Source organism: Chiloscyllium plagiosum, unplaced genomic scaffold (genome assembly GCF_037043375.1).
Source record: "Chiloscyllium plagiosum isolate Xiang-an unplaced genomic scaffold, Cpla_swu_hap1 HiC_scaffold_15, whole genome shotgun sequence".
Taxonomy (NCBI): Eukaryota; Metazoa; Chordata; class Chondrichthyes; order Orectolobiformes; family Hemiscylliidae; genus Chiloscyllium; species Chiloscyllium plagiosum.
Genome location: NW_028270153.1, coordinates 30,399,094 through 30,411,559, shown reverse-complemented (window position 1 = coordinate 30,411,559; position 12,466 = coordinate 30,399,094). Strand labels below are relative to the sequence as shown.

The following is a 12,466-nucleotide window of genomic DNA, read 5'->3' as shown; positions in this document are numbered from 1 at the left end:
AAGGTGAAGAGGGAATTGAAATACAGAAAGATTTAGTGAGGGAATTTCAGAACAAAGGCTTGAGACAATTAAAGGTTTGGTACTATAACATACTATAGAATGAGCAATAGAAGTGAAAATAATATATGTAGCAATGAGCCAATTATTTTATTTTCGGAAAGCTTTCGGTCGGGTTCTATATATAACAGATTGGTATACAAAATTAAAAACATATTGGTTTTGGAGTTTATGTACTGAAATCCATTGAAAACTGGTTGGCAGACAAGAAACAAAGAGTAGGAATAAATAGGTCTGTCTTTGAGTGGCAGGCGGTGACTAGCTGTTGGGTACTGTAGGGATCAATGCTTGGAGCTGAGCTATTCACAATATATTGTTACAACACAGCAGTAAACCCTTCTGATAATTAAACCAAGCCCACAGAAAAGCTCACCTCGCCTCGAATCTGTTAAAGTATGAGTGACCGAGAAGTGCCCAAATTCCATTATGCAACAAAAATATCAATTTTACTCTTTGACACTAAAAGTGAACATGAAACAACAACTATTTAAAGCTCTAAGCCTCCTTTCTCTCAAAGTTTTGTTATCTACCTCCCACTCTATAACAATATACTGATCCAACAAAGCCTCTATTAAATTTGCAGCAACTTAATTTTCAAAACCAGACAGCGGCTGTTGTCTCTGGTGTTGATCTTTCTCTGTTTTTAGATCTTCCTGGGTTGTCTTCGGTCTTTTGCTGCAAATATGTTTGATGTGAAAAGGTACCTTTGATGGAGAGTGTGATGAATAGCAGTCGTTTCAATGGCAGTTGGTGCTCTTTCTGGCTAAATGTCCAAAATGGTTGCTTTTAATACCCCAAACATTGGATTGTCTCATTGGTTTGATGTTGTCAAAATAGTAAAATTCAAATTCGATTGAGTCTTGGTATCTTGGAGTATAATTTAAACTGATTAAATTTGAACTGCTGTGAAAACAACTGAGGTATCTAGGTTACAGCCAAATGTGACATCTTTCAATTTTCCAGTTCACTCTGTGACTGCTAGTCAGTCACATGATCAGTGCTTGCCATCTTTCAGCTTTCACTCTCTCTTAAAGGTACAGTGCACATGTTTAACATCATAACAATATATTCATGATTTAAATGAGGAAACTGCATGTTATATCTCCAGGTTTGCAGATGATAAAGCTGGGTGGAAGGTAATACTATGAGAGGGATGCACAGAAGTGTCATGTGATTTGGACACATTAAGTAACTGGGCAAGTACATGGCTGATGCAGTGTAATGTAGATAAATATGAGGTTATCCACTTTGGCGAAAACAGACAGGCTGTTTCTTATCTGAGTGGCAATAGATTGGGATTGGGGGGAACTTCAGTGAATGTGTGAGTGTCCCCGTACACCAGTTGCTGAAAGTAAGTATGTAGGTGCAGCAGGCATGAAGAAGGAAGTGGTATGTTGGCCTTCACAGAAGGAGGCTTTGAGTATTGGAGCAGAGGTATCTTGCTGCAACTGTACAGTGCATTAGTAAGACAAGCCATGAAGTATTACATACAATTTTGACTTCTTAATTAGAGAAAAATGTTCTGGCTGTGGAGGGAGTGCAAAGAACATTTGCCAGACCAATTCCAGGGATGACAAGACTGTTGTTAAGGGAGAGACTGGATCACTCTCTAAAATTTAGAAGAAAGAATTTTACAGGTTTCTGTGAGAAAATTCAAACGGGATTAGACCGATTGATGCAGGAAGGATGTTCTTGATGACCAGGGGTCACTGTTTAAGGATAAAGGGTAGATATTTAAGGACTGAGATGAGAAATTTCTTCACCCAGAATGGTGAGCTGTGAAATTCTCTGCCACAGGAAATTTTTCAGACAAAACATTGAAGACTTTCAAGAAAAACCTAGATACGGTATGGGAGAAAATCAGAACAGGCTATTGAGTTGGATGGTGAACTATGATCATATTGAATTCGTGACTCCTCAGATACTGAAGCAGTCCATGTTCAAATGCAACAAGATCACGACAATATCCAAACTTGGGCTGACAAATGGAAAATAATATTTGTGCCATACAAATGCCAGGCCATGATCACCACTAATAAGAGAAAATCTAACCACTGCCCCTTGACATTCAGTGATGTTACCATCACTGAATTCCCCCACTGTCAACACCTTGGGGTTATTATTGACTAGAAACTCAATTGACCTCACCACATAAACACAGTGACTCCAAGAGCAGGTTAGAGACTAGGAATACTGCAGTGAGTGACTCACCTCTTGACTCCCCAAAGCATGTCCACCATCTCTAAGGCATAAGTCAGAAATGTGATGGAATACACTTCACTTTGCCTGGATGAGTGCAGCTCCAACAACATTGGAGAAGCTTGATAGCATCCAGGAAAGGAGACAACCTGTTTGATTAGCACTACATTCATAAGCATCCACTGTCTCTACCACCCGAGGCTCAGTAGCAGCAACGTGTACTATCTACAAGATGCTCTGCAAAAATTCATCCAAGGTCTTCAGACAGCACCTTCTAAACCCACAACCATTTCCATTTAGAAGAACAAGGGCAGCAGATGGGAACACCACCACCTTCAACCTTCCCTCCAAGCCACTGATCGTCTGGCTCAGAAATATATTGCCATTCCTTCACTGTTGTTGGGTCAAAATCGTGGAATTCCTCCTTAATGGCATTGTGAGTCAACCCACAGCAGGTGGACTGCTTTGGTTCAAGAAGGCTGCTCACTGCCACCTTCTTAAGAGCAACTAGGGAAGGGCAATAAATGCTGGCCCAGCCAGTGATGCCCATAATCCCACAAATGAAGAAAAATAAAATGGAGAAAACTTGAATGGCATACTCCAGCTTCTCTATTCTATGTTTCTGTTTATTTCCAACATTTTCGGACTTTATTTTGATGCAATGTATCTGAAACAGTGGAAAATTTAAGGCGCGTGGAGAATAGTTTTTAAAATTTTTTTTCACAAGTTTTCAAAAGAAAACTAAAAAAAAGACCCAAGTATAAACATTGATATACAGTTAAATCTTAAATAAATGATAACCAAAATCTATCAAACAAGAAAAAAGAAATACCAAGAGGAAAAAAAAGACAAAACTCAACTAACTACTCATCTAACTTACAACTAACCAGGGTGTATCATTAAAATTCTTACATTATTCAAGAGAAAAAAAAATCCAATGGATGTCTCATAAATTGAGCAGTGATATACATGCTCGGAATGTGGTAACATCAGATCACAACAAAACCCGTATTTACCCAAAACGTCCCAAGCATAGAGCATATAAAATTCACAAAAATAAAAGCTCTTTAATACGTTCAGATCAATATAATAAAAAAACTATTTCTAAATAGTAAAAAAAAAGGAGAAAACATATTTAAATGGAGATCTTCCCCCTTATTCCCAGGGGCATCACTTCCTTTCCAAAAAAGCCATCATAACCTCGCCCAACCAGTGCTCCACCCTTGACCCAGGCACCCCACGATAGGGTAAAGAAAATTCAAGTATACTACTGAACTAGAACTAACCGTGAGTACCCTATCCCCCACCCACACCAACACCTGGATATATTTTGTAATGTTAATACCATATATGACTATAAAATTACAGTCTCAGCAAATAATAATCAAATATATTAATACAAAATAACGGGAAAACAACCCCACTCCCAAAGACAAAATAAGATAAGGTAGCCACCTTCCCCCCCCATCTACATTAACTAGACCTCCTGGCCTATATATAAAAAAGGGGAAAGGAAATCGCTAAGTAAAGGATAAATAAATAAGCCCTTCTTCCCACCCCCCGGAAATAATATTAAACTGTAAGATAATGAAAGGAAAAAGAAAGGGGGGTGGGGTAAACCAACATCAATTAACTCTTATAATTTGCCTAAGAGAGTCCAAAGGTGTCTTGGCCTTCTCCGGTGATCCAAAGTTAAACACAAACCCTTCATGGCTAAAACGTAATATAGCTGGGTAGCGCAAGGAGTATTGAATGTTTAAATCCCTTAAACACTGCTTGGCTTCATCAAATGCCTTCCTCTTTCGGACCAAAGCTGGAGAAAAGTCCTGAAATAACTAATCTTGGATTCTTTGAGTCATGGCTTGTGGATCTTTACCAAGATTTCTGGAGGCTTCCAAGAGCATCTGCCTCACTTTATAGCTCTGCAGCCAGAACAGGACCGGGCGGGGACGCTGGTTTGAGCCGGGCCCGCATATTGCAACCAGTAGGCCCATTCTACCCTTAGCTGGCCTGATCCAGCCTCCAGATTCAATAACTGCGGAAGCCACTGTTCAAGGAACCTTATAAGCTGGCCTTCTTCTTCCCGTTCGGGAAGGCCCAGCAAACGAATATTTTTTCCACGACCTCAATTCTCGAGGTCGTCAATGTGATTCTCTAAGGTCCAGACTTGCTGCTCGAGAGTCCAGACCCGATCCACGGCCGATTCTGCAATGGCCTCGGAGGTCGCGGCCCTTAGCTCCGCCCCTCCAACTCGGCATTCAATTTCTTCGATGTCTCGGCCGTGCTTTTGTAGCGCGGCCGCGAATGAATTCCATCGACTTCGGCACTCTTCTATGAAAGCATCGATCTTCGCGTCAAGTTTGGAGATTATTTCCACGAGGCTCGCCACCGTAGGTAAGTCCCCCGGGGCGACTGCGGACGCCTCTGCTGCGGGTGGGGGAGGGGCTCCTGTCTGTTGAGAACTGAGGGCTCCTTTCCCCCTAGTCATTTTTATAGGAGACTGAACTGTATAAATTTAGTACTAAACCACTAATTTCATTAAATAAAAACTATTTTTCATTGATTTGGTGAGTGTGGTGGAGGAGGGTGGCCTACTTTGCCTAGGTCTTGGGAGGAGCACTATAGATTCAGACTTGCTGAGTCGCCACCATCTTGGATCCCCGGAGAATAGTTTTGAATGGATTTAGTACCTAGACACAATGGGAGATTATCAAGTTTTATTTCTGCAGTACTCATTTTTTTTGCCTCTGGTGCTATGCAAAAACTCAAAACAACTGCAGTGGACAGCAATCTGCTTGCACAGTGAAGTGGCAGAATTGGATAATAGCCTGGATTGTGGAGGCTTATTACAAGACCATTTTATGCAGAGGTTGATTAAAATAAAATGGTTAGGAAGGTATTTTCTTAATTGGGTCACAAGGATTGTGCAAAACCTGCATTTAAAAATGAAAACTTTTGGCACCCAAAAGATCTTGCATTTATTTTTCGCGTTTTGAATCAGGTCATGCTGATCATGTCACGCATCCACTCAGCCACTTTCAAACCTGATTCCGCTCGAACAGAAGGGGAGATTGAAAAAAAAAACAGGTGTTGCAAGCAGGCATTTACAAATATTGAGTGAATAAGAAGTATTTATAATCAGTGAAACATTTCCTTAATTCACAAATTGTTTCATGGCTGAGAGCATGACTTTTGCAACATTACTAATCCTGATCAAGTAACTGGGTTTTCTTTAGTTTTCACTTGTGTGAAATCTTTCTGAACTAGGTTTTATTGAAAGAAAACTATAATTAAAAATTAAGTCTCAGCTCCTTTACTCAGAATGTAATGCAAGAAAATATAAGTATTATTTGCCTTTATGTTTACTTGGGAGAAAGTGAGGACTGCCAATGCTGGAGATCAGAGTTGAGAAGTGTGGCATTGGAAAAGCACAGCAGGTCAGGCAGCATCCGAGGAGCAGGAGAGTTGAGGTTTCATTCATTAGCCCTTCATCAGGAATGCCGGGGGTGTGACTGGAGGATGGTGGGAGACTGAGGCTGAGAGATAAATAGGAGGGGGGGGGAGAGGAGGTGGGACTTAGGGAAGGTAGCTGAGAACGCAATCGGTAGATACAAATGGAGGGTGATGGTGATAAGTCGGATAGTGGGAAGGAAGATAGACAGGTGGGACATTTGAAGAGGGGAGTGCCGAGTTGGAGGGTTGGATTTGGAATGAAGTTGGGGGAGGGGGAGATGAGGAAACTGTTGAAATTGACGTTGATGCTGTGTGATTTGGAGGGGCCCAAGGCAGAAGATGAGACGTTCTTCCTCCAGGATGTCCCTCCTCCTGGACCAAGGATATGCAAGTTCTGGGCTTCCTCCACCATCAAATCCTAGCCACCTGATTCGTGGAGGAAGAACACCTCTCCTTCCACCTTGGAACCCTCCAACCACACGGCATCGACGTTGATATTCACCAGTTTCTTCATCTCCCTTTCCCCGCCTCATTCCAGATCCAACCCTCCAACTGAGCACCGCCCTCTTGAATTGCCCCACCTATCCGGTCCACCCTCTCCTCCAACCTATCACCATCACCCCCACCTGCATGTACCTATCGCCTTCCCAACTACCTTCTCCCCCCAGCCCCAATCTCCCTTCCTATTTATGTCTCAGCCCCCTCTATTCCTGATGAAGAGTTTATGTCCGAAATGTCAATTCTCCTGCTTCTTGAATGTTGCTTGACCTGCTGTGCTTTTCCAGTGCCACACTTCGTATTTACTTAGTTGATCATATAATAGATGCTAAGCTACTTAGTTATCATCTAATAACTGTCACAGACTTCAGTTTCAAAGAATAGATTAATAGGTGTTGTCCATTTTGGAAATGACTGGTTAATACTTGCACACAATATTTACACAAGCTGGATGGTAAATAATTTTCTTGTTTCATTCAAAAGGCTATGGAAAGCAAACTTCTTGTAGGAGGCAAGAATATTGTAGATCACACTAACGAACAACAGAAGGTGTTGGAACAGAGGCGTCAAGAAATTGCAGAGCAGGTAACTGAAGGCAGACAAAGTTTCAAAAGGAAAATACTACAGATGCTAAAAATCTGAAATAAATAAAGGGAATTCTTGAAATATGCTGCAAGTCAGGCAGTATCAGGACAAATGAAAAGTCACCTACCTGAAAAGTTAAATCACTTCCTCGTTCCTCAGATTCTGCCTGATCTGTTAAATATTTCCAGCATTTTCTGTTTTTATTTCAGCAAAGATTCAAATGACAACTTGTTACAAATTAGAAGTGGTACTCCTGTAAGGAGTTCAAGATTATTTTGTAATTAGGAACAAGAATAATTTTTATTTGACAAGCCATACTTGAGATTCTTAACTCCCTTATTTTAGCAAGTATTTACAATTTCTTGCTCAGTTTACCCATAATTGAATTCTGTGCTGATGGCATCATTCACCAGTCTAGAACTGTTTGATAGAAAACACAAATACCATGAATCAGCAGGGTATGTTGGGTCAAGATGTCATCGTTCCTTGAAATATTTTATCTAAATTCTAAAATAGATAAAATAGATTACCCTTGTAAAATAATCCAATTTGGTGATGGATCTTGATAGGGGCACTGCTGCGCTTTTCCAGCAACACATTTTCAGCACTGACCTTACATGCCTAAGAATAGCTTGATGAATGCTGGTGGGAAATTCTCAAAGAAACAAAAGAAAAATTATGTCACTTTTGCTGTAGAGTATGCCAGTTCAATTCAAGTGACTCATTGCTTGCAAGAGTTCCATGAAACCTAGAATTACCTCCACTGTGGTTATTGCTCCCTTGGAGGAGGAGGTGCTTACAACCAGTAGCTTGTCCAGTGATCCACAGATGTGACCTACAGTTTGTGTACCCCGGTCTGCACTATCTGTGTTTAACAGGTGATCAGTATAAAATTAAAATGTTCTAAATATGAAGTAATCATGTATAGTATTTTCAACCAAGTTTGAAATACCATAATAAATGAATTTTTCTCATTATTACACACGTTGATCATGTTGAGTCTTGAGTCTTTTCTGGAGGAAGCTTAAACAATTACCTTCTCTGGTGTCAAGATTATGGGCAGCACAGTGGTTAGCACTGCTGCCCCACTACACCAGAGACCCAGGTTCAACTCCCACCTCAGGCGACTGTGTGGAGTTTGCACATTCTCCCCGTGTCTGCGTGGGTTTCCTCCGGGTGCTCCGGTTTCCTCCTACAGTCCAAAAATGTGCAGGTTAGGTGAATTGGCCATGCTAAATTGCCCATAGTGTTAGGTGAAGGGGTAAATGTAGGGGAGTGGGTCTGGGTGGGTTGTGCTTCGGCGGGTTGGTGTGGATTTGTTGGGCCAAAGGGCCTGTTTCCACACTGTCAGTAATCTAATCTAATCGAATAGTAATTTTTCACTACTTAAACCAATAATGAAAGCAGTTCAATCTTTCATCATCCTGCAGATCACCCATTGACTTCAGCAAATTGATTGCCACAGCAATTAGTCTGAAGCCTGTTAACACTCTCATGATTGATCATACCAGAATGACCATTCTCCCTCTCTGTTCCCAATCAGGTTTCTGACTCTTAAATTCTCCCCTGCTTCAGCAATCAATGCTCAATCTCTTAGCTGCCACCGATTACTGACGTACTCGGAGAATGAAGGAGTTAATTATAATTATGGCCGGAATACATGTGTAAGAGAAATATTAATCGGTGTTTGGGCCAAAAGTTTGTTTTTAAAAGATTTTATCCACCATGTCATCCTCGAAATGAAGTTTTGTCCAAGAGTATAACAATAAGTGACCAAAATTTTAATCACCTGTGATAATATTTCCTAGTATCAAATTTCATTTAATAATGTTGCTTGGCATTTTTCACTGCATTCAAGTGCTTTATAGGTCTGAATGATTTTTTTTTTTCAAATTCATGTACAAAGTGAAGAGTGAAAACATTCAGAAAAACTTTGAAGTTATTTCTTCCCTTCTGTTTTCTGTGTTCAGAAACGCCGGGAACGTGAGATGCAGCAGCAAATGGAAACTCAGGATGAAGAGACGCTGGAGCTGAAGGAGACATACAGTTCTCTCCAGCAAGAAGTGGATGTCAAAACCAAGAAGCTGAACAAGGTAACATGATTTGGAGCAAAAAAAGGTTTTGTGATTTACACGTGAAAGAAGTGAAACTATCACGGTATTCTAACAGATGAAAGGCTTAACAGACAATCAGTTTTTCAATGTATAATTTCAGTTACATCACACTGTAAATTTTTGCTATAAATTCTGTGTGTTAGGATTGAGCCCTCCTACCACCTGATGAAGGAGTGACGCTCCAAAAGCTAGTGTGCTTCCAATTAAACCTGTTGGACTATAACCTGGTATTGTGAGATTTTTGAGCAGAAAATGAGGACTGCAGATGCTGGAGATCAGAGCTGAAAATGTGTTGCTGGAAAAGCGCAGCAGGTCAGGCAGCATCCAAGGAACAGGAGAATCGACGTTTCGGGCATAAACTTATGCCTGAAACGTTGATTCTCCTGTTCCTTGGATGCTGCTTGATCTGCGCTTTTCCAGCAACACATTTTCAGCAATTGTGAGATTTTTAACAAGGTAACATGGGTATTGATATTCTATCATTATTTACTACTTTCCAAAAAATTGTACAAAATAATAGTAAAGCAAATCTAAAACCTTGAAACACAAATCTCTAAGAAACTGGACTTAATTGTGGAATCAGAAGTGTTTCCACAAACAGCAACATCTTTTTTGCTTGTATTCATTCAAGTATTTAGCAGTGTTCTGTCAGATTCTGCTTGGGCAAACAGGCTAAATGGAATTTAAGATTTGAGTTTATCACATCCAAATCAATTTATCCCTTCAACATGTGAGCAAAGCTAGAGATAAGTTTCCTTGATCCAAAAAAAAATTAGGCAGTGTTGCTAGTTTTGTCATTTCAGCAAATACCCTTGATAAACAAGAGGATGCATGGTCAATCTATATGGTAAACCTCACTGGCAACAGCTTCTCATTTTAAACATCTTTTTCTGCTTAAATATGTGAATCTGTGTGGAAAGAGTAGCACCACATTCCTTTCCTCCGATTTTTAGCAACCTAACTGGTTGTTGTGCTTTTAAGAAGACTTTTGGAGATACAAGATGGTGGCAACCCAGCAGGTCTGAGTCTGCAGAGCTCTGCCCAAAACTCAGGCAGAGTGGGTGACCACCCTCACTTCACCTGTTAAATTATTTAAAATAGTTTTTGCCCTTTAACAGTTTGGTGCTTTTTTAAAAATGACTAAGGGCAAAGGCTCCCGTAGTCCGCAACAGGCAGGGATGCCCCCCCCCCATCCACAGCAGCAGAGAGTTCCACGACTGCCTAGGGGAGATTTAGCTGCAGGGGCGAGCCTGACCTCGGAGTTCGTTAAACTCAGAGAAGATCGACGCGTCCATCGAGGAGACTTGGGCCACGTGGGAGTCGATCTTGGTCATGCTGCAGAAGAATGCCCAAGAGATCGAGAAACTCTGGGCGCGTGTTGGAGGGGGGAAAAACGGGCCGCGGCATCGAAGACTGCTGCTGAGTCGTCCGGGCTCTGGATCAGCGAGTCCAGACCCTGGAGGAACATATCGATGATCTTGAGAATCGGTTCGGAAAAATATTCGGTTGATGGGCCTTCCCGAATGGGAGGAGGAAGGCCAGCCTGTGGATTTCCTGGAGCAATGGCTCCCACAGCTGCTGAAATTGGAGTCTGAGCCGGGCCGAGTATGGGTTGAGTGGGTCCACCGGGTTGCTGTACGCAGGCCCAGGTCGGGCCAGCGCCCCCACCCTGTCCTCGTCTGACTTCAACATTATAGGGAAAAGCAAATGCTGCTGGAGGCCTCCAGAGTCTTGGGGAAGGGTCCCCATCTCATGATGTACAAGGGCTCCAAGATAATATTGTTTCAGGACTTTTCTCCGGTTGTGGTCCACAAGAGGAGGGCATTTGACGAGGTGAAGAAGCATCTGAGAGACTTAAATATTTGATATTCCCTGCGATATCTGGCAACGCTGCGCTTCAGTCATGGAGGATCTGTGTAGAACTTTGGATCACTGGAAAAAGTAGAATTCCTGGAGGCTCTCAAATAGACTGCGGGACTTGAATTGTATGGACAACGACTTTATTTTGCTCCCCCCCTTTGTCTTTCCTTCTTCCTCGCTTCCTCTTTCTTTTCTCCATCTTCCCTTGGAGTTGGGGGGGTTCGCGCCTTATTTATTCTTCAGTCTCTTATCTATAGCTCGCATGGTTTATCTGATTATTGGGAGATGTCTCTGAGTGGGGTTTCTTTCTTTTCTTATTTAGTTGCTTAATACTTGCTGAGATTGTAATTTTGCAATCTTATTTGTTTTTATCTTGTGCTGTTTTGTTAAGTATATCTAGGTGATAGTGGGGGTGTGCTGGGTGGGCCGTCCACTTTTAACTTCAGTTTTATAAGATACTGGAATTAACATTTTAGTTTGTAATACCTGGGCCAAGGGCAGGGCCCTAGCAGGGAGAGGTTATGGCGGGGTTATTGGAAGGTAGTAGTGCCCCCTGTGAGCAAGGGGGAACATCCTCCTCTAAATATACTTTGTTATTTTTATTTAGGAGTAGTTCTTAGTTTTGATTTAACTGTTTTAAAAAGTTTTCTTAGATGTGAATTGTTTCTGGTCTGTATTCAATATCTTTTAGGTGGGGTTCTTCCTCCTGGGGGGGTCTCGGGCTTGCCTGGACGATCATGGCTAGCCATTCATTTAGGTGGTATACCTGGAATGTCAAGGGGAGGCACTCGCCATCAAAAGGAAAAAGATATTATCAAGCCTTAAGAAAGGGTTGATGTAGCTCTCTTAAAGGAGACACATCTACTTAATCAGGAGTACTCGAAGCTGCAACAGGACGGGTTTGGCCATGTATTCTTTTGATCTTTCAGCTCAAAAAGTAGGGGAGGAGTCATTTTTATTTGGAAGAATCTTCCCTTCCAAATACTAAGCCAGATAAAAGATGAGTCTGGACGGTATATATTGATTAAAGCCCTAATATATGGAGAGGAATACAGGATTTTGAATCTTTATTGCCCCCTCCCCCATTACACCCTTTTAAATTTGTAATGGAAACGTTCTCTAAGTTGATGGCTTTCGGGGTCCGCCATACAATCATAGGGGAAGATTTTAATTGTATCATTGACCCAGCGACAGGATACCTAAGAGCTCCGCTGGCATATCTTTGAGATCTAGAGAGCTGGCGGATCTGAGTCGGGAGTTGGGGCTGGGAGATGTGTGGAGGTGTCTCCATCCCGAGGGTAGAGACTTTACTTTCTATTCTAACCTACACAAGTGCCATACCAGAATCAATATTTTTTTTGTCCCCTCGACCCTTTTGAACTCAATATTGTCCTGTAAAATAGATAATATAACTATTTCTGACCATGCTGCAGTATATATGGAGGTTAAGACTAGTGATGATGGGATAGGTCCCTGACATTGGCGTATGGACCCTTTTTTATTGAAGGATAACAAGTTCATAAAATATTTTTCGCAGGAATTTAAAACCTTCTGGGATATCAACTCAGACATGGCCAGTAACCCCTCGACGATGTGGGAGACCGCAAAGAACTACATGCAAGGCCTGGCCGTCTCATATTCTGCAACCCGGAAAAGACAAAAGGGAGAATAACAGCGTCTGCTCGAGGCTCGCCTAAAGG

At 41.7% G+C, this 12,466-nt stretch overlaps 1 protein-coding gene across 2 annotated transcripts in view; it reads left to right on the top strand.

Annotated features, from left to right (window-relative positions):
- kif3b (kinesin family member 3B) overlaps window positions 1-12,466 on the top strand; it is a 47,553-nt gene that overhangs the window by 13,217 nt on the left and 21,870 nt on the right. For both annotated transcript variants that reach the window (XM_043710508.2, XM_087994844.1), the window contains exons 4-5: window positions 6,691-6,792; window positions 8,763-8,885. In XM_043710508.2, the coding sequence (XP_043566443.1) occupies window positions 6,691-6,792; window positions 8,763-8,885 (225 nt within the window). The remainder of the gene's footprint in view (window positions 1-6,690; window positions 6,793-8,762; window positions 8,886-12,466) is intronic.